This window comes from Salvelinus fontinalis, chromosome 14 (assembly GCF_029448725.1).
Source record: "Salvelinus fontinalis isolate EN_2023a chromosome 14, ASM2944872v1, whole genome shotgun sequence".
Taxonomy (NCBI): domain Eukaryota; kingdom Metazoa; phylum Chordata; class Actinopteri; order Salmoniformes; family Salmonidae; genus Salvelinus; species Salvelinus fontinalis.
The window spans coordinates 43,664,771-43,692,520 of record NC_074678.1 but is presented as its reverse complement, the minus strand read 5'-3'; the positions used below and the strand labels follow the sequence as shown (position 1 = coordinate 43,692,520).

The 27,750-nt window shown below is 45.8% G+C and overlaps 1 protein-coding gene and 1 pseudogene across 3 annotated transcripts; both read left to right on the top strand.

Annotated features, from left to right (window-relative positions):
* Positions 1–12,098: 12,098 nt before the first annotated feature.
* On the top strand, positions 12,099–24,532 carry LOC129810924 (CTD small phosphatase-like protein 3). Of its 3 annotated transcripts, XM_055861924.1 has the most exons (12): positions 12,101–12,847; positions 14,625–14,754; positions 14,850–14,984; positions 15,877–15,988; positions 19,500–19,611; positions 19,744–19,830; positions 19,963–20,025; positions 21,816–21,895; positions 22,082–22,208; positions 22,313–22,408; positions 22,648–22,668; positions 23,527–24,532. In XM_055861924.1, exons 1-12 carry the CDS (start codon positions 12,752–12,754, stop codon positions 23,590–23,592), a joined length of 1,125 nt encoding a protein of 374 aa, XP_055717899.1. In that variant the 5' UTR covers positions 12,101–12,751; the 3' UTR covers positions 23,593–24,532. The 3 variants fall into 3 exon arrangements, with proteins under 3 accessions (XP_055717901.1, XP_055717899.1, XP_055717900.1); XM_055861925.1 differs by lacking the exon at positions 22,648–22,668 and having other exon boundaries at positions 12,129–12,847; XM_055861926.1 differs by lacking the exons at positions 22,648–22,668; positions 23,527–24,532 and having other exon boundaries at positions 12,099–12,847; positions 22,101–22,208; positions 22,313–22,403.
* A 499-nt stretch (positions 24,533–25,031) lies between these two features.
* LOC129810926 (transmembrane protein 79-like) lies at positions 25,032–27,071 on the top strand (annotated as a pseudogene).
* The last annotated feature ends 679 nt before the right edge of the window (positions 27,072–27,750 follow it).

Genomic DNA, 27,750 nt, shown 5'->3' with positions numbered 1-27,750 from the left:
AACATGAACACATGGAATCATGTAGTAACCAAAAAAGTGTTAAACAAATCAAAATATATTTGAGATTCTTTGAAGTAGCCACTCATTGCCTTGATGACAGCTTTGCACACTCTTGGCATTCTCTCATCCAGCTTCACCTGGAATGCTTTTCCAACAGTCTTGAAGGAGTTCCCATATATGCTGAGCACTTGTTGGCTGCTTTTCCTTCACTCTGCGGTCCAACTCATCCCTAACCATCTCCATTGGGTTGAGGTTGGGTGATTTGTGGAGGCCAGGTCATCTGATGCAGCACTCCATCACTCCTTGGTCTAATAGCCCTTACACAGTCTGGAGGCGTGTTGGGTCATTGTCCTGTTGAAAAACAAATGATAGTGGGACTAAGCGCAAACCAGATGGGATGGCGTATCACTGCAGAATGCTGTGGTAGCCATGCTGGTTAAGTGTGCCTTCAATGCTAAATAAACCACCGACAGAGTTACCAGTAAAGCACCCCCACACCATCACACTTCCTCCATGCTTCACGGTGGGAACCACACATTCGGAGATCATCCGTTCACCTACTCTGCGTCTCACAAAGACACAGAGGTTGGAACCAAAAACCTCAAATTGGGACTCATCAGACCAAAGGACAGATTTCCACCGGTCTAATGTCCCATGCTCGTGGTTCTTGGCCCAAGCAAGTCTCTTCTTATTATTGGTGTCCTTTAGTAGGGGTTTCTTTGCAGAAATTCGATGATAAAGACCTGATTTCACGCAGTCTGAACAGTTAATGTTAAGATGTGTCTGTTACTTGAACTCTGAAGCATTTATTTGGGCTGCATTTTCTGAGGCTGGTAACTCTAATGAATGTATCGTCTGCAGCAGATGTAACTCTGGGTCTTCCTTTCTTGTGGTGGTCCTCATGAGAGCCAGTTTCATCATAGCGCTTGATGGTTTTTGCGACTGCCCTTGAAGAAACGTTGAAATTTTCCAGATTGACTGACCATGTCTTAAAGTAATGATGAACTGTCGTTTCTCTTTGCTTATTTGAGCTGTTCTTGCCATACCAAATAGGGCTATCTTCTGTATTCCACCCCTCCCTTGTCACAACACACCTGATTGGCTCAAACGCATTAAGGAAAGAAATTCCACAAATTAACTTAACAAGGCACACCTGTTAATTGAAATGCATTCCAGGTGACTACCTCAAAGCTGGTTGAGAGAATGCCAAGAGTGCAAAGCTGTCAAGGCAAAGCGTGGCTACTTTGAAGAATCTCAAATAGAAAATATATTTTAATTGAACAATTTCTGGGTTACTACATGATTCCATATGTTTTGATGTCTTCACTATTATTCTACAATGTGAGAAATAGTCAAAATAAAGAAAAACCCTGTAATGAGTAGGTGTGTCCAAACTTATGACTGGTACTGTAGTTTATGAAAGTTAAATCAGGAAGGCTGGTCTGAATGGCTTGTCACTTAATTCATCTTAGTAAACACAATTCACATTGGTTCCTATGTCACTCATCAGCATAGCAGGTGTTTATATGGTAGTGATTAAATCGTTACCTCATGCAAAGCAGGTATCCTTATGGATGGCTGCATGTTGCAGTTGGTCGGAAGCAACTGCAGCGACTTGACGGCGACTTCATCAAAACCAAGGCAACTTCAAAAACTGCATGACCGTTGATCACATGATTTTTGTCAAGTTCATAGTCGACATGCAAGTCAGACAACTTTTATACCCATATTGCAACACACTTTAAAAGTCGGTGACCAACGTTGATCAATGTTTTGACAAAAGTGATCCGCTCTAATGCGCCCGTTGACTCAGGTTGTTTCTGAACCACCATCCATTGATTACAAGTGCAGCGTTACAAGGCTTGTCACTAGTTACCACAGCCACTTTCTGGTTTTCATTTAAGGTTAGACGTGTTTACTCATCTCATATGTATATACTGTATTCTATTCTACTGTATTTTAGCCAATGCCACTCTGACATTGCTCGTCCTAATATTTATATATTTCTTAATTACATTATTTTACTTTAAATTCGTGTATTCTTGTGAATTGTTAGATACTACTGCACTGTTGGAGCAAGGAACACAAGCATTTCGCTACACCCGCAATAACATCTGCTAAATATGTGTATGTGACCAATAAAATTTTATTTGACTTGTCAAACCCCAGTCGTCACTGGCCTGATCTACTTGGTTTGTTTTGCAAGGGCTCCCAGTTGTCTTGCGATGATGCGCTTCTTGGTTTAGAAACTCTGTGGGCCTGTTCAAGCGGATCACTTTTGTCAATGGTCACCACCTTTCAAAGTGTTGTAGCGACCCGCACAGACAGCTGTGTGTTATGTGTTAGGCTAGTAGGTGGTTGTGTTCGCGGGGTCCGACATGTCAGTCAACCTGCTATCTGCCAATCACGGGAATGCCTGGAATGTTCTGATGCCGGGCATCCTGGTGGTTGGCGGAGTGGCGTGGAGGGGGGTTGGGCAGGGGGATGGAGCATTGGAAGTTAAGACCAGGTTTTGCCTTTGTTCTCTCTCTTACGTCTGGGCTTCACAAGAGAAGGTCACGATTGGCTTGTGGGCTATCTTTCATTTATTTGGCGTGGGCTACGGCCAAACAGTAGCCTGTGTAAAGTTGGTTTAATAAACCGTCCATTCGTAAACTCAATCCTCTGTCTGGACAGTTGTTCTTTTATGATCTAGTCAGGTCATTACATTGGTGTCAGAAGTGAAAACGTTGATAAAAGTTAGCCAGCTAGCTAGCTGACTTCTGTGGCTAGCTACCGTAGGTGAGAACGGGGGTTGAAAATGCTTCGAGGGAATCCGAAAGTGAAGGTGGAGGTAGGGGACGATTATGGCCAAGGAGAAACGTGTGAATGGACGTCGGAGGTTCTGGCTGAGGAGATCGCCAGGGCGTCGGAGCGCAGAGGCCGCTTGAGGGAGGACGCTAGAGTGATGGCGGCTGAAGCGGGCATGAGCGCCTCGTCGACTGTGTTTCGCGCGGATTCTGGTGGGCGGGCCGAAGTGGTGACGTCGACACGGCGGGACGAGGAATCTGGGGCTCAGGATGTAAACAAACATGGCGGCGCCCAGTTCCCAGCTGCGTCCGTATCTGTTAAGACCCCGAAGTATTCCGGTAAGGCGGATTGGGAAGCTTTTCATGCTCAGTTTGAACTGTTAGCTAATTTTAGGGGGTGGTCGGATGAAGAAAGGGCACTGCAGTTGGCTTTATGCCTCACGGATGAAGCTCTGTCCTGTTTGATATTGATTAGCCCCGAGGACAGACATGATTATGGCGCTTTAGTGGGAGCACTGAGGAGGCGCTATGGACAGTGTGTACAGCCCTGGCTACTGCGCTCCGAACTGAGTAATAGACGCAGGCAGCCAGGAGAGCCTCTACGGGTGTTAGCTAATGACATTGAGAGCCTCTCTCGGCGGGCAAATGCTCACATGCCCCCCTCCGTGCAGAGCGAGCTAGCACGGGACCAGTTCATACAGGCGCTCTCTCCTACGGAGCTGCGCATACAGACCCAGCTGGCTCATATTGAGTCATTGCAGATAGCCTTGGAGATGGCTTTGGAGAGGGAGCTGGTGTGGGCTGGGACTTCAGCTGGGGCTTTGGTGGGGGTGCAGGGAGACACACCCTCTGTGCGAGCTGGGGGGCAGAGCAGCCCGGAGCCGGAAAAGCCTGCATGGGTGGCTGAAATGACAGAACTCATTCGTGCTGTGTCGCTACAGGCGGCACAAAACACACACCCTGGTCCCAGGGTCTGCTGGGGTTGTGGCCAGCCAGGCCATCTGCGCCGAAATTGCCCCATGTCCCCCAGAGCTCAGGGAAACGGCTCGGGGTCCGCATAGACCGGGTAGTGCGGACCCCTGGCTTTCTATCCCAACCACCATCATCTTCAGGAGGAGCCCACCGGCACAGACGGGGAAGCAAGGCTCCACTTCCCCCAGAAGCAGACGAGAGCAAGCGGATGGAGCCTGTTGTTGTGGTGGGCCGGACCTGTGTTGTGGACTTTTGTCATGTCCCTGTCACTGTGGAGGGTGTGCCCTGCTCCGCCCTGGTGGACACTGGGTCCACAGTAACCCTGGTGAGGCCAGATATTGTGGCAGGTTGGACTCAGTGTGAGCCTACAACTGTGCAGCTCCGCACAGTCACAGGTGAGCTGGCACCCATGAAAGGGAAGGGAATAATGACTCTGACAGTAGGGGGCAGGACTGTGCGTCATCCTGTGTGGGTGGCGGCTGTGCAGGACCCTTGTATCCTGGGGTTGGACTTTCTTAGGAGCACAGGCTGCCAGTTAGACCTAAATAGGGGCACACTGAGCTTCCAGGGAGGGCCGGAAGTCACCATGGCCCCCCCTAATGTCACATTTACTCAACCCAACAAACCCTTTACTCCAACAGTTAAAGCAGCAGAGACTCATGGCTGCCCCCCCTCCCCCACAGCTGTGTGTGACTTTTCCCCAGCCCCCCTGTCACCTACTGCGGTGTGTTACATTCCCCCAGCTACCTCCATGACACAGCCCTCTGTGAGCCCAGGCCGCGCCCCCCCAGCCCAGCTACCCCAGATGGGAGAGGAGAGGACACTGTCTGCAGTGAGGGAGATATGGGGGAGGAACTGTGTTGGTCTTGACCCCGAGCAGCAGGAACGGTTGTGGCAGTTGCTGTTTGAATTCAGAGACAGCTTTGCGCTGAGTGAGGAAGAGGTGGGTCAGACTCATCTGGTGCAGCATGAGATCGACACAGGTGATGCTCGGCCCATCAAGATGCGTCCCCGCCGTATCCCGCTGGCACGCCAGGAGGCGGCAGACAAGGCTGTGTTGGAGATGCAGCGGGCAGACTTCATTGAGCCCTCAGACAGCCCCTGGGCGGCGCCAGTCGTCATGGTTCCGAAGAAGGGGGGCAAGCTGAGGTTCTGTGCGGACTACAGGCGGCTGAATGAGGTAACCAGGAAGGACTCATACCCCATACCACGTATCGATGAGTCGCTGGACCTGGTTAGGGGGTCCTCCTGGTTCTCCTCACTAGACCTCCGCAGTGGCTACTGGCAGGTGCCCCTCTCCCCAGAGGCCAGAGCCAAAACTGCATTCTCCACTAACAGAGGACACTGGCAGTTCAAGGTCCTGTGCTTTGGCCTGTGCAACGCTCCAGCTACTTTTGAGCGTTTGATGGACAGGGTGCTGGATGGCATCCCCAGACAGCAGTGTCTGGTATACCTCGATGACATCCTGGCCCATGGCAGCTCCTTCCAGTCAGCCCTGGGGGCGCTACGGCGTGTGCTGGAGAGGGTGGCTGCCGCAGGTCTGAAGCTCCACCCCGAGAAGTGCCACTTCATGAGGAGAGAGGTGTCCTTCTTGGGCCACCGAGTGGGGAAGGAGGGGATCAGCACCATGGAGGACAAGGTAGGGGCTGTCAGAGACTGGCCCACCCCCACCGACCAGCGTCAGCTGAAGAGCTTCCTGGGCCTGGCCTCGTACTACAGGAGGTTTGTACGGGGCTTTTCAAGCGTTGCTGCTCCACTGAACCGCATGCTGCCGAAGGACAAAGCTTTCACTTGGACAGTGGAGTGTGAGGAGGCGTTCAACACCCTCAAACGTGCACTGATCGAGGCCCCCGTGCTCGCCCCCCCTGACCTCACCTTGCCCTTTATCCTGGACACAGACGCGAGCAATGTGGGCATGGGTGGGGTGCTGGCCCAGGTGGGGCCAGCGGGGGAGAGAGTGGTGGCGTACTTCAGCAAAACATTTGACAAACATGAGCGCCGCTACTGTGTCACCCGGCGGGAGCTCTTGGCTGTTGTGGCTTCCGTCAAACACTTCAAGTACTACCTGGGTGGTCTGCCCTTTACTGTAAGGACTGACCACTCTGCTCTCCAGTGGCTCATGTCTTTCAGAGAGCCAGAGGGCCAGGTGGCACGCTGGTTGGAGGAGCTTCAGCCGTATGACTTCACGGTGGTGCACAGGGCAGGGGCACGCCACTCCAACGCCGACGCCATGTCCCGTCGGCCCTGTACTGCAGACGGCTGCCGCCACTGTGAACGGAGAGAGGGACGGGAGAGAGAGCTGTGTGCAGAGGGGGTCTGTGCCACAGTGTGTCGGGCGAGCGGGCCTGTCTGCTGTGAGCTGCAGACTGTCGACGTGGCTGAATGGCGGCAGCAGCAGGGACGGGACACAGACCTACAGCCAGTGCTACAGTGGGTAGAGGCGCAGGTGAGGCCACCATGGGAAGAGGTGACAGCGCTCTCACTCGCGACCAAAGGGTTGTGGTCAAAGTTTGAGAGACTGCGGCTGGCTGATGGCGTGCTACAGCGGGCATGGAAGGAGTCAGCTACGGGAGAGGAGAGGTGGCAGGTGGTGGTCCCAAAAGCATTGCGGGAGGCTGTGCTCCAGAGTACTCATGGCGGGGTGGGGACTGGACACTTTGGGGTCACAAAAACACTGCGCCGTCTCCGTCAGGGCTTCTACTGGGGGCAGCACAAGAGGGATGTGGAGGACTTTTGTCGCCGCTGTGACAACTGCACAGCGAGAAAGGGCCCCCCAGGCCGCTCTCATGCTCAGCTCCAACAGTTCCCAGTGGGGGCTCCCATGGAGAGGGTGGGAGTGGATGTAGTTGGGCCGTTCCCCACCACAGACAGTGGAAACCGCTGGGTGCTCACGGCCATGGACTATTTCACAAAATGGCCCGAGGCCTATGCTCTGCCTGACCAGGAGGCAGAGACCATCGTCGACGCCCTGACAGCGGGGATGTTCAGCAGGTTTGGAGCTGCAGAGTCCATCCACAGCGACCAGGGCAGAAACTTTGAGTCCCGTGTGTTCGCCACCATGTGTGAGAGGCTGGGTATGCACAAGACCCGCACTACTCCTCTCCATCCTCAAAGTGATGGCCTTGTAGAGCGCTTCAATAAAACGCTTGGACAGCAGCTGGCCATCGTCTCTTCCAAACACCAGCGTGACTGGGACAAGCACCTGCCTATGGTCCTCATGGCATGCCGCTCCGCTGTCCAAGACTCCACCTCCTGCACGCCTGCCCTCCTCATGCTGGGGAGAGCGATCCGCACCCCTGCGGAGATGGCGTTTGGTCGGCCCCTGGATAGCCCTCATGTTCCCCCGGGGCCGGAGTATGCCCGGAGACTCCAGGACCGCCTGGAGACAGCCCACACCTTCGCCAGAGAGCAGCTGGTGAATGCAGGTGTGAGGCAGAAGAGGAACTATGACGTGCACACCCGGGGAAGGCACTTTGTGGCTGGGGAGCTGGTCTGGGTCTACAGCCCGCTAAGGAAAAAAGGCAGATGCCCCAAGTTGGACAGTCACTGGGTGGGACCCTGCAGTGTCCTGGAGAGGGTAGGGGAGGTTGTTTACCGGGTGCAGCTTCCTCCCAGGGGGAGAAAGGTGGCACTGCACCGGGACAGGTTAGCCCCATAGAGGGGCCTCTTCTCCCCAAACCCCAGGAACCCCCACAATTCCCCTCTCTGGCAATGCCATTCTCCAGGCACCCACCCCCAGGTGCCGCAGACAAGGCTCCAGACAGCCCACTCCCCCTGTCTCCCCCCCTGTGTCACCGCGTGGTTCCCCAGAGCCACGGACTGTATTACCCGTTCCCGCTTCCTTGTCCCCCATATCCCTGCCTTCATCCGCTGGTTCCCAGAGGGGCACTCTGCGACCATCACGGCCACGCAGGCAAAGGAGACCTCCGGGTCGCTTCAGAGACTTTGTTTGTTCCCTCGGGGACGAGGGACTTTGTGGTGGGGGGGCTGTGTAGCGACCCGCACAGACAGCTGTGTGTTGTGTTAGGCTAGTAGGTGGTTGTGTTCGCGGGATCCGACATGTCAGTCAACCTGCTATCTGCCAATCACGGGAATGCCTGGAATGTTCTGATGCCGGGCATCCTGGTGGTTGGCGGAGTGGCGTGGAGGGGGGTTGGGCAGGGGGATGGAGCATTGGAAGTTAAGACCAGGTTTTGCCTTTGTTCTCTCTCTTACGTCTGGGCTTCACAAGAGAAGGTCACGATTGGCTTGTGGGCAATCTTTCATTTATTTGGCGTGGGCTACGGCCAAACAGTAGCCTGTGTAAAGTTGGTTTAATAAACCGTCCATTCGTAAACTCAATCCTCTGTCTGGACAGTTGTTCTTTTATGATCTAGTCAGGTCATTACAGTGTGTTGCATGGATAAAATTGTCTGACTTGTGACTGCATGAACTTTACAAGGTCATGAAGTTGACTGTAGTCGACTACAAGTTTCTGCAGTTGCTCTTCACCAACTTCCTCCTGCAGCCATCGGCTGCATTGTGGGAGGCTCTATATATATCTAATACATTGTCAACCAATCATTAAGGTGTTTTTGTTCGACCCACACGATGACGGAAACAGCAACCAACTTTGCCATAATTCATAGTGGCTACAAGTTAATGTGATATTTAAGGCTCACTGATTATACAATGTACACACATGATTTCAGTTTGAGTGTGTGATATGGGGTTTGGAGACGTGTATTTCCACATTATATATTTTTATATATATACAATGGCAACACTGCTATGTTAATCTGAGCTTTGCTGTTGGAAAATCACATTAGTGTCCGACTTTTGGCTGTCGCATATGCACATCCCCCGACTTCACTCCGACTTGCATCTTGTCGGTTGGTGTAGCCTTACCATTCAAACGCGCCCTGTGTTAACAAGGCAACTCTCCATCTTAACTCCTCCTTCGCATTTACTGGTCTGGTTGAACAGTGCAGAAGAGTACCTCCCCCGACAGTTTTTTTTTCTTCTCGTCAAATGTAACAGTATTACTTTAAACCGTCCCCTCGCCCCGACACGGGCGCGAACCAGGAACCCTCTGCACACATCAACAACAGTCGCCCACGAAGCATCGTTACCCATCGCTCCACAAAGGCCACGGCAACCCTACTTAAAGTCTCAGAGCAAGTGACGTAACTGATTGAAATGCTACTAGCGCGTACCCGCTAACTAGCTAGCCATTTCACATCCGTTACACTCACCCCCCTTTCAACCTCCTCCTTTTCCGCAGCAACCAGTGATCCGGGTCAACAGCATCAATGTAACAGTATAACTTTAAACCGTCCCCTCGCCCCGACACGGGCGCGAACCAGGGACCCTCTGCACACATCAACAACAGTCGCCCACGAAGCATCGTTACCCATCGCTCCACAAAGGCCACGGCAACCCTACTTAAAGTCTCAGAGCAAGTGACGTAACTGATTGAAAATGCTACTAGCGCGTACCCGCTAACTAGCTAGCCATTTCACATCCGTTACACAAAGACCAGTGTAGAGCACAGGTGTCAAACTCATTCCACGAAGGGCAGAGTGGCTGCGGGTTTTTGCACCTCCCTTGTACTTGATTGATGAATTAATGTCACTAATTAGTAAGGAACTCCCCACACATGGTTGTCTAGGACTTAGCTGAAAATAAAAAACAAAAACCTGGAGACCCTAGACAGTTCATTGAATGAGCTTGACACCCTTGCCGTAGGGGATCTAGCTCTGTGAATAGAAGATTACGCACATACAGTTCTATGAGCTATGGACTATGCTAGTCATTCAATGGGATATCCTTCCGCCTGGCGGCAGGATGAGTCGAGATATTAATATCCGAGTAATTCCGTGCCGCGGGTGTGATGCGCGTGCCCCCACCCCTTATAAATACCTGGGCGCATAGCATCACTTCCTCGAGACTCTTCCCGAGGCTACAAGGGAACCGACATCTGGACTAGCATAGTCCCTAGCTCATAGAACCGTGGTTACGTGAGTAACCTTTGTTCTATTTCACTTGAGGGTCTATGCTAGTCATCATCTGGCAGCCGCACATGTCAGACAGAGCAGTGCCCAGGAGGTGGCAACGTTACCACAGACTATGTGACTGGGCAACCAGCTAGGCTTGCAGGATAATGTCTACATTCTAATGTGAGAGGCTTGCTCTGTACTTTATCGCCAAAGCACACAAACAGCTGATCAGAGCGACGGATCACCTTGCTCCACGTACATGTTTAGGGATTTCACAGGACAAAGAATGCATCCATCAACATCATTAGCCCCAGTGGGCATGGAGGTGGATAAGGCTGTTAGCACCATTTGTTCACGTGACCTGGGGGCAGGACCTTTGGTAGGAAGGAAGGATTAGGCCGCATTGTAACACATGCCTGGGGCTCCCGAGTGGCGTAGGGGTATAAGGCATGGCATCTCAGTGCAACAGGCGTCACAGCAGTCCCTGGTTCGAATCCAGGCTGAATCACATCCGGCTGTGATTGGGAGTCCCATAGGGTGGCGCACAATTGGCCCAGCGTTGTCCGGGTTTGGCCGGGGTAGGCCGTCATTTTAAATGAGAATTTGTTCTTAACTGACTTGCCTAGTTAAATAAAGGTTAAACAAAATAAAAATTAAACAAATAAAAACACTAACCGATAAAGCATTGAGCTCGCCAATCCTCTTGGTAGAGGCGATGGTCACCAGAAACACAGTCTTAAGAAGAGGTTTCAAGTCTATAGTGTCTTAAGGTTCAAAGTGAGGTCTAGATAGTACTCCAAGAACCAGATCCTGGCTCTTTAGGCTCGTAATCGGCGGACTCCCTTAAGAAACCTTGCCATGAGCAGATGGCTGCCAAGTGGACCGTCTTGCTCTTCATCATGACATGCTTAAATGACTGCTGCGTACACCTTAAGTGTGGATGCAGCCCTGCCAGCATTGAACAAAGACCTCAAGAACTGGACCACGGTTTTTATGCCGCAAGCCGCTGCTCCCCACACCACTGGCAGAACATGTGCCACCTTATGTCATAGGTTGACATGGTGGACAGGTTCCTGGCAGTCTGTACGATGTTAACAACAGAGGGCTCAAGATGTAAACCAGACCATTTTCGCTGTTCAGCGGCCAGGCCCACAGCTGCAGGCCGGAGGGATTCGGATGCCGCAATGTGCCCCCCGCTTGTGACAATAGGCCTGGCCTCCAAGGTAGTTCCCATGCTGCCCCCTCTAGGAGTGACAGTATTGTGCTGAACCAGTGGCGTTACGGCCATCTCGGGGCAATCAGAAGGACCTGGTGACCCACTTCCCTGATTCTGTCCAGGATCGATGGAATCAGCCACTAGTGGGCCAGGGCATCTAGGCCCACTAGAGGGTTGGGGTTGGATATCGAGAACCAGAGGGGGCACTGTGTATTCCTCTCTCTTTTGTTCTTTTTTTACCCCCTTTTTCTCACCCAATTTCGTGATATCCAATTGGTTGTTACAATCTTGTCTCATCGCTGCAACTCCCCAACAGGCTCGTGAGAGGCGAAGGTCGAGTCATGCATCCTCTGAAACATGACCCACCAAGCCGCTCTGCATCTTAACACCTGCTTGCGTAACCTGAAAGCCAGCCGCACCAATGTGTCGGAGTAAACACTATTCAACTAGTGACTGAAGTCAGCTTGCAGGTGCCTGGCCTGCCACAAGTAGTCGCTAGAGCGCGATGAGCCAAGGAAAGCCCCTCGGCCAAACCCTCCCATAAGCCGGACGACACTGGGCCAATTGTGCGCCGCCCTATGGGACTCACTATTCGGCGAAGAGCAAGCATCGCCCAAAAGTAGTATACTCTACACATTCAACGAAAAACTCACCTATGGAGTCTTCACATCCACTTCCGCTCACCTACTCTGATATTACTATCTCGACTCATCCTGCTGCCAGGCGGAAGGATATCCCATTGAGTGACTAGCATAGACCCTCAAGCGAAATAGAACTAGTTTCAGGCATTTCTTTTATGCTTGCTACATTAGGAGTGTCGCCATAAGATAAAGTATTAATCTTTATATCGGTGCCATCATAGTGTCTGTGACGGCATGGGCAGCACCATTGAGGCTACAACCCATTGGAATCCCCACCTAGTTGACTACTTTAAAATGGCAGAAGCATGGTGGAAGTCCTCAATGGCCATGCCCATGCTAAAAAGGGTTATATCCATGATGTGTTATCTATTATCTCTGAGTGTTGCCTTGTTAACATCCAAAAGCGGGAAGTTGTGTCACAGGCTCTTTCCATAGGGGAAACACTCTTTTCATACCGAAGTGACTTTTTCGTAGCAGGTTAGGAGACTGATGTTAATGTCAAGAAGGGGGTTAGGGTTAGCGAAAATCACTTTGTATCGAAGTGGCATGAAAAGGGTATCCCACAGCAGCCGTAACAACAGTTTCTAAACACAGAGGCGCAACATCGCAAGACTTCCGGGAACGCTTGTAAAACAGAACAAGCAGACCAGGTCAGGGTTTGGGGATTGAGAAGTCAATGAGAGAAGTGAACAATTCTTCCTTAGTTGTGACTTTTCTAGAAATCTAAAGGTACAACCTAGATTCGAGCCAGTGTTAGTTGAACATGTTAATACTCCAATCTCATTTTCGTCAAAAATAACTTTAAATCGACAGAGTGCCTTTGATTTTACGACCTTTACATGCACAGTTCGGCGCGAGACGACCGTTAGACCCGATAACGTATTGTGGGCATGAGTTTAGATAACCAACATCGCCTACAAACGTGATCGGGGATTTATATCGGAGAAGCAGTTTCTGTCTATCTTCACACTATGCTTTCTTCGCGTGAACCTTTCCGGTAGATAAAAAATAAAATAAAAACCAGACGGAACAAGAACAATCACAAACAGGAACTGTTTTTTTCTCTCGACATTTTGAGTAGGCCCAAGATTATTTTCACAAGCTGTATAACGTGTAATGTTTGTGTAACTACACAACACATTTCAGTTTGTGAAGATGAGACTTCGGTCTCGAAGTATTGCTGACCCTTCATCAGCACGGTTTAACGGTCGGTGGAACTCAAAGAGAGAGGCGCGGAACGTAACTCAAAAGGTAAATCGAGAAACTTGTTTTGCCAAAATTGCTTGGCTTAATGTGAACTTCGAATGCGTATTACGCACTATCGTTGGCGAACAAACTACAGTAGCTAACTGCCATAGGAGCTTGATAGCTAACTGGTTTAACGTTATCTAGCTAATGGTTGTCAAAATTGGTTATATCGTAAAGATTTATGAAAACACATGCTTTTTGGTCTTCATTTAAGGCTATTCATAAGGTTGGCAGTGTGGTTAAGGTTTATAGTCAGATTATTATGAGACAGATTGTAGAAATAGGTGGGTTTAGTCTTATGACTTTGTCTGTGGGAACTTGTGACGTCCCCTAGCTATGTTTGTACAATTCGAAAAGTAAAACAATTACGCGCTTGCGTACATGTGGCTAATCGACTTATGGCGCTTTCATAACAACTGGGAACTCGGGAAAATAGGTCAAATCATGATGTCAGTGATTTTCAAGTCGGAGAGACGGAGCTCTAGAAAGATGCCGGAGTTGGATGACCATTCAAAACGTTTTTCCTAGGTGTCTAGAACGTCCGGAAGTCGGAGATTTCCAAGTTCCCAGTTGTTTTGAACGCGGCATTACAATGTACCACTCATTGCAGGGGCAAACGGAGAAAAACGAGTTTCCAATGGACAAATTCAGGTAGGCCCCTAAACCGTTCTCTTCCGTTTAAAGGGTAGGACACATTTAGTTTTTACTCACCAAAGACTTAGTAACGTAGTTGTAGTCACGATCTGGTTACCTGTAACTACAAACCGTTCAGTTTTAGCGTTTTTAAGTAACTTATTTTCGGATATCTTAGGAACTACCCACAATGCACTATTTCTCAACGTCATATGGATAACTTTTCCTACCTAGCTAGTTCTAGCTTGCTAATGTTAGCTACTAGCCATACTAGCATGTAATTACATTCCAAACCAAGTGTTGGCGCTGGTAAGCTACTATGTACATCCACAATGAAACCATGTCCTGTGTGTTTGGTAGTCGAGCGAGTGAGTGTTAGAGTAGTTTTCATTTGTAGCTAGTGCAGTAATACCCACAGTGCAGTACTACTCACAAGGATGTGATTACGACTCGTTTGTGTCCCAAAAATGAGAAGGAAACTGAAGTTGGAACGGTTTGTCCGGTTGAAGCTAGTGTATTGGAGTATGGGAACCATGCTCACGTCTACTGTATGTGGTGCTCGTTTCACCCCGGAGGACTTTGATGGCTTAGTATAACCAGTGGAAGGCAGGGTTGGGGAATGATATTCTGACAGAAACCAGGTTCTGTGCTGAGTGTGAATGTGAAGCCTGTAACCTATATTAATATATCTTATTGGTTAGCTAGCTGCTTCTCCTTGGCTCTTCTTTGACTTTGGTAGCTAAGTCAATCGGTAAGTCAATTTCTCTACTTTATCTGCTGGCATTTTTTGTGTTCTGTGGGTTCCTGTCTGGTTTTTCCAAATATATTTATAACTAATCCTGTCTGTGGTTGTTCTCTAGCTAGGCTGGGCAGCCGGCCAGGCTAGGCTAGTTGGCTAACTGGTTAGATGGAGTTTATGTATTTTCAAAACTTTAGTTTAGTTTAATGTAGCTGTACGCTAGGTGTTGATAGCAACTGGCTGACTCACGCAGGTTGGTAGGGCTAAAATTAGCAGGCTTTGGTAGCTAACTCGGCCATCAATCGGTAAGTCTCCGCTCTCTCTACGTCATTTAGATTCTGATCCTTTGAATGAGAACTTTTGGCTACTTTTTCATACTGTTGTCTCAATTATATTTTCTGTGTGTAGGATGAAGAGGTACAACAGCCAGACGACCAGTCACTCTACTCTGATGATATCCCCACCGCTACAAAGCGCCCTCTTGTACAAGGGCGTGGGAGGAAAAGGGTGGCAGCCCTAGACTATGAAGAAAGAGAAGGTACCTGTTTATTTTGGTGAATGCAATTGCTCTATTGACATTTATTTCTAAATGGCAACACAATACTGACTGAATCATTCTGTATACATTTCCAGATCTGGGCTTCAAGACCCCTGTTAATGTGCGCCATCACCGGGTGCTGTCGGAGCTAAACCCCTCCTTTCCCCTCAATTCCACTGTGCGAAATATCTACTCCCCTGTTGTCCATTTCCTCACTCCTACCAAGGAAAGTAAGTATAGGTTCAAAATTGCATACTTCCACACAAGTGGTACCGGAACGCCAAGTCAAGGACCAAACGGCCCATTAACCATTTCTACCCCCAAGCCATAAGACTGCTGAACAATTAATAAAATGGCCACCTGGACTATTTACATTGACCCCCCCCCCCCCCCCCCCCCCGCACGTTTTAATACTGCTGCTACTCGTTGTTTATTATCTATGCATAGTCACTTTACAAAATACCTTGACTAACCTGTACCCTCGCACATTGACTCGGTACAGGTACCCCCTGTATATAGCCTCGTTATTGTTATGTCATTTTATTGTTACTTTTTGATAATAATAAAAAATAAAAATAAACTATTTAGTAAATATTTTCTTAACTCGATTTCTTGAACTGCATTGTTGGTTAAGGGCTTGTAAGTAAGCATTTTACGGTAAGGTCTTGTATTCAGTGCATGTGACAAAATTAGATGTAATTATTAGGTAAGCATACGAGTGTGTGTGTTAGCTTTTGTATGCAGGTGGGATAGTCTGCCTGAAAGACCAGAGGCTAGTTCATGGGTGTGCAGTTTTTCACAGCGTTCAGATTGAAATGTTTTGTGTAAAGCAGAACAGACTTTCTTCGTCTTGGAGAATAGGCCATCATGATTTGGCACTTTCCTCGGTCCATTGGGTAGGCCTTTTTGTTTACAGAGAAACTGTCATTTGTCAGTTTCAAATAAACAAACTACTGTATAGGCTAGCAAGGACTTGCATTGTTTATCAAACATGCATGTCATTCTGTGATTCTTGAGGCAAGGGTGGATGAGGTCAAAACAGTAACATCTTAATTGGTCTAGTGATATACCAGGGTGAATGAGTCCTATTCATTTTAATCGAGGCAGTTTTTTCCTATTCAGATGTGAGAACCCCCAGCAGTGGTGATGTGATGAGCCCAGAGCAGTGTGTGTTTGGCTATGGTTCCATTAGCCTTCTCGCTGGAGATGAGGACCGCAATGACACTTTCAGCCCGTGAGTTATGCCATTTTTATATTGTGTTCTTGGTGCTGTGGAATACAATTATAGGGCTGCACAATATATCGGTGAGCATATCAGAATCGGCTGATATTAGCTAAAAAATGGTCTAGTTTTCTGATGTTCAAAACCAATGTCAAAGCTGATGTGAATAACGTAGGTCGATGACATAATGACGCCATGAAAAATACAGCGCTACCAGAACAAAAGCAGAAAAATACTAAGTGCACACTTCCAACTACTTAACAAGTTCAGGTTGAGCAGTCATTTGAAAGGGTAAGAAAATTTCAGCGAGACAACTCAGGCAAAATCCGTTAACCTGTTGAGGCTGGGGGCGCTGTTGTCACTATTTATGCTAATCGTGTAATTTTTGAAACGGCTTCCTACAAAATTCTTGATCGTACAATATGCATATTATTATTATTATTGGATAGAAAACAGTCTATAGTTTCTATAGGAGTTGAAATTTTGTCTCTAAGTGGAACAGAACCCATTCTACAGCAATTTCCCTGACATGGAGTCAGATTTCAGAAATTTTGGCCACTGTTCTGGAGTCAGTTTTAAAGCCAATGTTATTCCTATGAGTATACGGACACTGCTTACGTCTTCCCCTGGATGCCTTTACGTGATGACGATTTGAATGGGGTCGATTGCGCGTTCACAGGCACTATAAATTAAAAAACCCTGTAGCTAGTAAGTCTTTTGCAGCTGCGTCATGCGCGTGGAGGACACCGACCCGCACCTGTTCCAAGCATTAGTGTTGGGAGTAATCTTTCTCCGGTCATGTTAAGACTCGTTATAGGAGTTAAAAACATCATAAGGTAGTTAATTTAAAGCGTTTTATAGCAATTTATATCCGTTTAGTGCGATTTTGGGACATTTATTTCTGAAACGCTGTGAATCGCTGGGCACGCTTCCAGTTCATGCTGAACGCAGTTGGCATTTCCACATGGCAAGAGGACAGCTTTCCACCAAAAGACGATTAGACCCAAGAAAGGATCCTTTGCCCAAGATACTGATGGAAGAACAGCTCAAAGTAGGAAATTTTTATTATGATAAATCGTGTTTCTGTCGAAAAATGTTAGTGGCTTAGGACGCCATGTTTTTTGACGTAGCTTCGCTTGGCGCAAACTGTATTGAAAAGTAAGGATAATTTAAAAAATGTAATTCCGCGATTGTATTAAGAATTAAATTGTCTATCAATCGCTGTCCACCCTATATTTTTTAGTCACGTTTATGAGTATTTATGTATACGAGTAGATCACTGTCTAATATGGCGCACGGACATTTTCTCACCAGCTGGGCTACTTTCCCCATTGTCTAACCATGATTTTGGTGGCTAAATATGCACATTTTCGAACAAACTGTATATGCATGTTGTAATGTGATGTTACAGGGGTGTCATCTGAAGAATTCTGAGAAGGTTAGTGAAAAAAATAATATATTTTGGCGATGTTTACGTTATCGCTCACTTTGGCTAGAATTAATGCTGGGGTAATGTTTGCACATGTGCTATGCTAATATAACGATTTATTGTGTTTTTGCTGTAAGACACTTAGAAAATCTGAAATATTGTCTGTATTCACAGGATCTGTGTCTTTCGATTAGTGTATGCTGTGTATTTTTACGAAATGTTTGATGATTAGTAAGTAGGTAAACACGTTGCTCTATGTAGTTATTCTAGTCCATTTGTGACGGTGGGTGCAATTGTAACCTATGCCATCTACCTGAAATATGCACATTTTTCTAACAAAACATATCCCATACCATAAATATGTTATCAGACTGTCATCTGATGAGTTTTTTTCTTGGTTAGGGGCTATAAATATCTTAGTTTAGCCGAATTAGTGATAGCTACTGTTGTTGGTGGACAAAGAAAAGATGGTGGATTATGCTAATGTGTTTTTAGCTAATAGATTTACATCTTTACATATTGTGTCTTCCCTGTAAAACATTTTAAAAATCGGACATGTTGGCTGGATTCACAAGATCTGTGTCTTTCATTAGCTGTATTGGACTTTAATGTGTGAAAGTTAAAAATAAAAAAATAAAAAATTAAAAAATTTGAATTTCGCGGCTCTGCCTTTTCAGTGGGGGTGGGGGGGGTGTGCCGCTAGCGGCACCCTCATCCTAGACAGGTTAACGGCAAAATAATGGAATTCATTATGCTACTTGCTATGGGCGTCACGACTGACATTTGGACCAGCGACGTCAGCCCCATGAGCATGCTGAGTCTGACAGCACAGTGGGTCGACGAGGATTTCGTACTGAGGAAGGCCATATTGCATGCTCATGAATGTGCTGGTTCTCATACCGCTGCTGCCATTTCAATGGCATTTGAGAACATGTTTGAAACTTGGAAACGTGAACACACTCCTATCGCCAATCGAACTGACTAGAGAAATAAGCTAATTAACTGCCTCTGCCTCAGATGTGGTACCCTCTGTCATGGCATTGAAACGCCTGCTCAACAAAACTCCCAACACAGACCGTGGGGTTAAAACTTACAAAAGTACTGAAGGCTGTGGACAAGCGATTCGGTGGTATTCTCTCTGAGCCTTTTTACTGTGTTGCCACCATGCTTGATGCTAGGTACAAGGACCGCTACTTTGACGTATTCAAGAAGCAGAGTTTACGTGAAATGTTACATACACAACTGGACAAGATGGAAATGGACAGTGACAGTGTGCACCGAGGAAGAGAGGCCACGGACAGACAGCTGAAACTTCACTGCTTGACATGTATGTTGAAATCCTGGTTGAGAATGAAACGACTGAACAATGAAACAGCACAGCAAGTAAGTGAAAGAAATAGGTTTTGATTGTTTTATTGGTAATGGGGGACATTTTGTAAATGGCGATTAAAATACGTTTTTGGTGTGTGTGTGACCTTTATTTTAACTAGGCAAGTCAGTTATGAACAAATTCTTATTTACAATGACGGCCTTCCTGGGCCAAACCTGGACGACGCTGGTCCAATTGTGCGCCGCCCTATGGGACTCCCAATCACGGCCGGATGTGATAAAGCCTGGATTCGAACCAGGGACTGTAGTGACGCCTCTTACACTGAGATGCAGTGCCTTAGACTGCTGCGTCCATGTGTGTTAACTATTTAACTGTACTAGAGTGCTTAAAAGCCCGCTAAAATTTAAAATATCGGTATCTGTATCAGAAAAAAATATCGGAATCGGACAAAAATGTCATATCGGTGCATCCCTTCTGCACGCCATACCATATATTATTAAATCCAATGTCTACTTATTGAGTTGAATCAACTATGGGGTTATATTAAAATGCAGGATCAAAGAGTTACCAACAAACCACCAAAATGGTATCAAATAACTTGCAAGTTAGCTGGCCAGCTTGACCAACTTAATAGTTCCTGCTTTGTAATGCACTTCTGCTGATATAATCCACTGCCCGGAATCGCTTTTCCATTGTCTGTGGTTCTGGAGGACTCACTGCCTTGTCCTGAAAGTAATTTTAATCCGTTGCATTGTTGTCTTTAGCTTCTCTTTCATCAAGAACATTCCATCCAAGTGCCAGCAATCCAAACCCTGCATAAGAGACATCCCACCTAAGACAAGGAGTACTCCCCAAGCCACGCTAGTTTTAGATCTGGTGAGTGTTTGGTTTAACTTTTTGAGTTCAGTGACTAAACAAAGCATTTACCTGATTATATTAATATTTATTTGATGTATTAAATCAAACACTATGTGGTACCAATTGTTTGGAATTATTTCTGTGTTCTAGGATGAAACGCTCATGTACAGCTCTCTGAATGTGATTGAGGATGCAGAGTACACCTTCCGCACATGCTTCCAGGACAATCCGTACAAGGTGAGTGAATCAACCAGTTCCTTCTAGACTTGTAATGACTGGTGTTTATTATTATTTTTTAAGTAGAATGAATGCCTGTTTTATAATGACAGTAAACAGAAAAGATTGTAGTATCTTCTCTTAACTCAATAGGTCTACGTGATTCTACGACCATATGTGAAAGAATTTCTGGAAGCCATGACAAAACATTTTGAGGTAAGCTTCTAGGCTTGATTGCTAAGTTCTTATGTGTGATGTACCCATATATATTAGTTTCTTTTGCAACATACTCAACTTTTCCCCCATTGTGGGGGTTCTACTAAGCTACAGTGCATTCGGAAAGTATTCAGACCCCTTGACTTTTTCCACATTTTGTTAGGTTTTTAGAATTTTTTGCACGTTTAAATAAACAACATACCTTATGTAAATAAGTATTCAAACCATTTGGTATGAGATTTAAAATTGACCTCAGGTGCATCCTCTTTCCATTGATCATCCTTAAGATGTAAATACAATGTGATTGGAGTCCACCTATGGTAAATTTAATTGATTGGAAATTATTTGGAAAGGCACGCACCTGTCTATAAAGTCCCACAGTTGACAGTGCATGTCAGAGCAAAAACCAAGCCATGCGGTCGAAGGAATTGTCAGAGCTCCGAGACAAGATACAATTCCGCAGCATTTAAGGTCACAGTTGCCTCCATTCTTAAATGAAAATAAGTTTTGGTAGTTTCAGACTCTCAATTGGGGGGGAAGGACCTTGGTCAGGGAGGTGACCAAGAACCCGATGGTCACTCTAACAGCTCAAGAGTTCCTCTGTGGAGATGGGAGAACCTTCCAGAAGGACAACCAATCAGGCCTTTATGGTAGAGTGGGCAGATGGAAGGAAGCCACTCCTCAGTAAATGGCACATGACAGCCCCGCTTGGACTTTGCCAAAAGGCACCTAAAGGATTCAGACCATGAGAAAAAAGATTCTCTGGTCTAATGAAACCAAGATTGAAGTCTTTGGCCTGAATGCCAAGCGTCATGTCTGGAGGAAACCTGGCATCATCCCTTCGGTGACGAATGGTGTTGGCAGCATCATACTGTGGGGATGTTTTTCAATATCAGGGACTGGAATACTAGTCAGGATCAAGAAAAAGCTGAACAGAGCAATGTACAGAGAGATCCTTGATGAGAACCTGCTCCAGAGTTCTCAGGAAGTCATACTGGGGCAAAGGTTCACCTTCCAACAGGACAACGACCCTAAGCACACAGCCAATACAACGCAGGAGTGGCTTTGGGTAAATTCTCAGAATGTCCTTGAGTGGCCCAGATTGAACATCTCTGGAGAGACCTGAAAATAGCTGTGCAGCGACACTCCCCATCCAACCTGACAGAGCTTGAGAGGATCTGCAGAAAAAAACTGGAGAAACTCCCCAAATACAGGTGTGCCAAGCTTGTAGAGTCATACCCAAGACTGTAATCACTGCCAACGGTGCTTCAACAAAGTACTGAGTAAAGGGTCTGAGTACTTATGTCAATGTAATATCAGTTTTTATATATATATATAAATGAAAAACAAGTTTTTGCTTTGTCACTATTGGGAATTGTGTGTAGATTGATAAGGAGGGGAACAATATAATACATTTTAGAATAATGTGGAGAAAGTCAAGGCGTCTGAATACTTTCCGAACACCATCGTGTTCGTGAGAGTCGTCTTTCCATAGGGGGTCATAATAGTTTGTAGGCCAAACCGTTTGGACGCTACAGTTGATTTTGTGAGAAGACCAATTTTCAGGATGTCTCATGGTCTGGCAAACACCACTGTAGCTCTGTCACCTTTCACCACAGATGTGTTGGATTGAGACACGTTCAATGTAACAAACAAAAAAACATCTGGTTTAAACTGATGGATTTGTATAGGGATTTTTTTATTATTCTAACTGATTTCTGCAGGGGCATGGACCAACTCAAGAGGGTTAAGGACATTTAATTAAATATATCAAATGTGTTTGTTTTCAGATGTTTGTTTATACATCTGCGAAGAAAGAATATGCAGAGAAAATACTGGACATCTTGGACCCGAAGAGAAGGCTTTTTCGGTATGAGAAGTTAACATTGTAACTTGTGTTGCTGTCTGTTATTTTAGCCATACTTGTTTTTCTGTATTGTTTTAGAGATATTGCAGCTGCAGAGTTTTGTTTACCAGAGACAGGCTGACAATATCATCTGATTTCAGTTGATATTTGGATGTACTTAACTCTCCTTTTTAAAATTTCCTTTTATAGACACCGTTTGTATCAACAGGACTGTACCTGTGTTCTGGGGCACTATGTCAAGGACTTGGGTGTACTTGAGAGGGACCTTGCTAAGACAGTGGTTTTGGACAACGCTCCACACACGTACCCCTACCATGTACATTTGCTGTGATGTTATTCACTTAATTATAAAATGCTTCGTTGTTTTTTTTGGATGCAGAGTGGTTTTAATAAACTTAACTTCCTACTTTATTTCTGCAGCTGATGAATGTGCTTCCCATCAAGAGCTGGTCTGGAAATGATGATGACAAAGAACTTCAGAAGCTCATCCCGTGTCTTGAGAGACTGTCAGGAGCAGTAAGTTGACAATGATTTGGTATCCCACCTCACAGGGCATAAGTGTTTTTATTTTGGGTATTGTCTTTTTAAAGAAATCTTGACATTTCCATAATTTGCTACCTATACTGAACAACAATATTAACCCAACATGTAAAGTGTTGGTCTCATGTTTCATATGCACAAAAAGCTTATTTCTCTCAAATGTTATGCACAAGTTTGTTGACATCCCTGTTAGTGAGCATTTCTCCTTTTGATAGGATAATCCATCTACCGGACAGGTGTGGCATATCAAGAAGCTGATTAAACAGCATGATCATTACACAGGTGCACCTTGTGCTGGGGCCAATAATAGGCCACAGATGTCTCAAGTTTTGAAGGAGCGTGCAATTGGCATGCTGACTGCATGAATGTCCACTAGAGCTGTTGCCATATAATTGAATGTTCATTGCTCTACCATAAGCCGTCTCCAACGTATTTTGAGAGAATATGGAATTAAGTCCAACCGGCTTCACACCACATGTAACCAGGCCAGCCCAGGGTCTCCATCTGGCTTCTTCAGCTGTGCGATCGTCTGAGACCAGCCACCTGGACAGTTGATAAAAATGAGGAATATTTCTGTCTGTTGTGGGGGAAAACTCATTCTGATTGACTGGGCCTATGCCCTCCCAGGCCCACCCATGGCTGCACCCCTGCCCAGTCATGTAAAATCCATAGATTAGGGCCTAATGAATATATTTCAATTGAATGATTTCTATGTATACACTCAGTAGGATTGTTGAAATCGTTTCATGTTACATTTATTTATGTTCAGTATACTTGTCTTCTAGGATTAAATCCAGTTTGACAAAACAAATGTTGCATGCTATAGAGATCTAATTTGGGAAGTGGGTATAAAATGGGATCCTTGTGAAAAACATGTTCCCTTGGGTGTAGAGAAAGCAGAGGAACAAACCTTGAATCAATCTCAAACACTTAGCCAGTATTCTACAAAATACCACAAGTCAAACTTGTCTTATGTTTGGAAATGTCGTTCAAGACTAGGCCACCGCTTGTATTCCACAAGAAACATCACCAGCAATTGACCTACCAAAGAAATAGTTGATGTTTACTAATTTGAAATCACAATTTTTCTGTAGGATGATTTCCGGGAAGTACTGGAGAGGAGGACGGACCACTTTCACAGATTGCTCTCTGAGGATTGAGAACCAAACAGATTTGATCATCCTTATCCTGTAATATGTTTAGTTGTGAACATGAACTGGATCTTTGTGTACTATCCTAGCCCTTCTGTATGATCCCTGAATGACCAGTCGGTTACTGATGTAGTGTGTTAATTTCAAACATGTACAGTTGGGGTATGTTTCCACACAATATCACTCTGCAGAGCAAAACATTCCTAATAATAGTTAAAAAAATAACACAACTTGAAATAGCAACTTCAAATGTGTATACTTAATCATGCCAATTTATTGACAGAAAATAGCTTTTTTAAAGTGGTCTACATATTGTTTATTTTAGTGACAGTATGTATCACCTCAACAAAAGCCAGAGCAATTTCTGTAACTAACAAACAACTTTAACCATAATGGGGGGTTTTCAGATTTTATTTGAGAAATGTCATGATTTAGTCTTCTGTTTGGATAATTCTGGGAATTTTTACGCGCATATCGTCTCCCTTTATGCGTGCCTTTTTAGTAGGCCTACACTGCAGAAATGTCACGAATGTGTAGCCTACTCCCAACCTATGACGTTCATAGTTAGCATATTTAATCGTTTTTTGTACTAATCTGTGAAATGTATATTTATATGGAATTCTGACAGTGTATTGACCTGGAAGAATGAGTTTTAAGAACTAACTTGTCAAACTTGGACATATCCCCATCCCCCCTTTAAACGGACGGTCTCGCCAAAGCTACTGTGAAATTCTACTCCGTTTCCCCCCACATGCGGTTAGAACCCAAAGACGGCTATTGTTGGTTTCCCTATTCTCTTACATTAAGTTTCAACATACTTCACAAATCGGTCACTCAGGGGTTGGCACATGGTCACCTTTCAGTCAAAACAAAGGTTTGGGTAGGTTAATTTTAGAATGCCTTGGAAACCTACATGTGAAGAGCTTGCAAATAAAGTTTAAGTAACTGATTTGTTTTTAAATCTCTGGGAGGACCGGTGTGCATTACAGAATGTTTTTATTTGATTGACCACCTGCTGGTGACTTTCTATTAAGATTGAAGTAAGATTTGTTTTTGATCTGGACACAACAGAGCCCCAACCCCCTGGTGTATAGTGTACGCTTTTGATTTATTTGCGCCATATGGTCTGTGTGACATGGTACGGAGAAAAGTGTATGGGCGGCATCGCGATCCTATGAAAGCCTATGGTGGGCGGTGGCTGAACCTTAATATTTTGTTCGACTTGAAATTTGATTGAGAAGTTCATTGTGCAATAAGACAAAAGTTGGGGGGAAGGGGAAAAAAACCGAAGTTGGGTGGAAGAAATGTTACAAATACATTTAAACAACAGTAATTCTGCATCCCTCGAAAGTATGTAACTTATTATTATAATTTTTTTTGCAACTAATTAAACAGATTGTGTGTCATTCATTATTAATTATTCACAACATTGACATGGTGGCTGAAAGATGAGTTATTTTTTGTTTTGTATAGAGCTTGATTCCTGCCAACAGCAACCCAGCAAGGGCTTCACGGCTGAGCGAAGACCGCATGAGGGGGGAGAGGGAGTTCAGGATGGAACTCTTTCCACTCTGTTACAGTGCACAATTTGGAAGACCCGGCGGAAAACTGCATCAGCACTCCAAAGTCAACCTCTCTGAGAGACATTGCCAATGACACAGACACAAAGAGATTGAGTCCAAAATCCAACAATCTGGTGCCCACCATTGATGAAGGCCAATCCGTTGCTCGGCTTGCCACCGGAGGGCATAGAGTTGACTATGTGAGGCTGTCCCAGAGGTGGCAGGCATGGTACCGTTCTGTTGCTGCTGTAGATGCTGCCGAAGAGGCCGCGTTCCTGTTGTGTGCTCAGTCCTGGCCTCCCTTCTGTTTGCTGCGGGGAGTCTGCACTCTATTTCTGCGTTCCCATAGATGCCCCAGACTGCCCTGACATGGTCAGCTGCCTCACTTTCACACTTTGCTGTTCTGTAGCTGCAGTCCCCATCTTGTTGGTTATGTCTGAATCATTGTTTCATGTTCGACTCAAACAACTATGCCTGTATACTGGGCTCTACAAACCTACTTATTTAGTTGGAGCAATCCATTTTTAAAATATATGCCATTTAGAAGTCTCTCCAATTGCCTCATCTGTCTGTCAAAGGCTTAGTCTTTAATTGTCAACACTTTTAACAATACTGGATTACTGGCAATTTCCTCCCTCTCCTTATAAATAGCTTAAACTAAAATAGAAAAGATGAGGATAACTAGTTCTCCAGTCACCTGGGCTCTGTCCTAATAGTTTCCATTACTTTCCTCATTTCCTTTATTTCTACTGAAAGGACCTGACTGATGAAAGCAACAATGGCTAAACTAATCCCTTCAACTATTGGTGGTCAAGCAGGAACGGAAGATATTATCAAAGACTGATGGGAAAGGATGCTGAAGACACATAATGCCAGACAGGCATTTTTACACTGCATTACTCTCCCTCTAGCTATGCTGATTGGTGTGATGTGCCAGTTCTGCACTGGGTCTTTGAATGCAGCTAAGGCTCTCCCCGGAAGACCGGCCATTCAGCAGCTGTTTGTCTATGGAGCAGTTGTGTCTCTACATTCTCAATCTGTTGGTTCTGGCTAAATTCCTGCCTCAAAACCAGCTGAGGGTGGTGCCCATTTTGACTGTGGAGTTTTCGTTGAAGGAAGGTGAGTTGTTTTAAAGCTATTGCTCATTGTTTGACATTGCAAAGCTGATCATGTTTTGAGTTTCTCTTTATTGTATTCCTGTAGGCTTGTCTACTGGCTCTGCCTCCATATTTGTAGCCCCTGGAGAGGCTTTGGATCAGGGATTATCATTTTCCCGCTCCTTGCCATGGTGGCTTTCGATCTGTACTGTCTGTATGACATTAGCCTCCGACAGCTGCTCTTTGGGTCTGGGGACACACTCTGTAATCAGACCACCCCTTCATCCTGGCCTCTAGAGATGTCACAGAGCCCCAGTGGCAAATTCAGATAGGGTCATTCCCACAGACAACTTGGAAACTCAGTGAGGAGGAGAGCACTTTCCCTTTCAACTTCAAGAGAAAGCTTATCCCAGAAATAGCCCATTCTTGTGATCTGTGTACAGTGAAGCTACACAGAATGCCTCTAACCTCTAAGTCTGTAAAGGCTTAAGTTGTATTTTGCTCATCATATACAGGACCTTTTTATGTGGATTCATGCATTCTATCTGAAATGCAAGAGCCGTTCCTCCCTCTAGTTGTGGAGGAAGTCTTTAAGCAATGTTCTACGTCTTAATGTGTAATTTTAAGCTATTCCGCTGCCTATATTTAACATGTTCTGTGAAGTACTTTGACTTAAAATGTATAATTGCAAATGGATGGATATTCTACCATTAGATGTGCTCTCATAAAAACCACTGAATGCAACTTGGGTCTTAAAAATATATTTATTTTATCCATCCAAAAGTTTGTGAATGATACTTAAGTAACAATAAAAGTTATTTGTAAAATGTTTTCTTCTGTTTCTGTTAGTCAACATGAAATTAGCCAATAATGAATTCTATACTGACTGAAGTGAGTCATGTTTCTCTTGAAGTATTGGGAATGTTGGTGAATGTAGATGTACTCTCGCTGTTCTCTGCCTGTCTTTCTGTAATACTGAATACCACCATCTCCACATCCCTGGACTCATCACTGCTATAACTGGTGCTTATGTCCACCTGGTTCCTGGCAGCACCACGTAGTAGAAACGACCTGTTCACCATCCATGCAATCGCCCACATGACAAACAAAATCACCAGTGGCCCTCCCATTAGAATACCCAGAACTGCTGCCGTCCGATCCATACCATTTGTTACTTTACCTTTGTGGTCCCAGGGGTAGACGGGGGGACTACAGGTACTGCGACGAGAATCCAAGGTGGAATACGGAGGGCAGTCCAGACAGTTTGTGTCCTGTTTGCCGAAACAAGTGTGGCAGTTGCGATGGCAGGGTAAGCACCTCTGATAGGAGCGGGTGCTGTTTCCATTTGAAACGTAGTAGTGAGGTGGACAGGCCATCAGGCAGATGTTCTCAAATACGTACAGTGGGTATATGCACTCTATAAACAGAGGATACTTGCTTGGTTAGTAACATTTTCTAGATGTCTTCCAGAATGTGAAATGACAGTGTGTGTGCAACTGTTTAATTGT

Excerpts from the sequence above, each read along its gene's own strand:
- LOC129810924 (XM_055861924.1), top strand. The coding sequence starts at position 12,752 with ATGAGACTTCGGTCTCGAAGTATTGCTGACCCTTCATCAGCACGGTTT. Across the intron at positions 21,896-22,081 it reads CCGAAGAGAAGGCTTTTTCG|ACACCGTTTGTATCAACAGG; the intron begins GTATGAGAAGTT and ends TTCCTTTTATAG. Across the intron at positions 22,669-23,526 it reads ATAATCCATCTACCGGACAG|GATGATTTCCGGGAAGTACT; the intron begins GTGTGGCATATC and ends ATTTTTCTGTAG.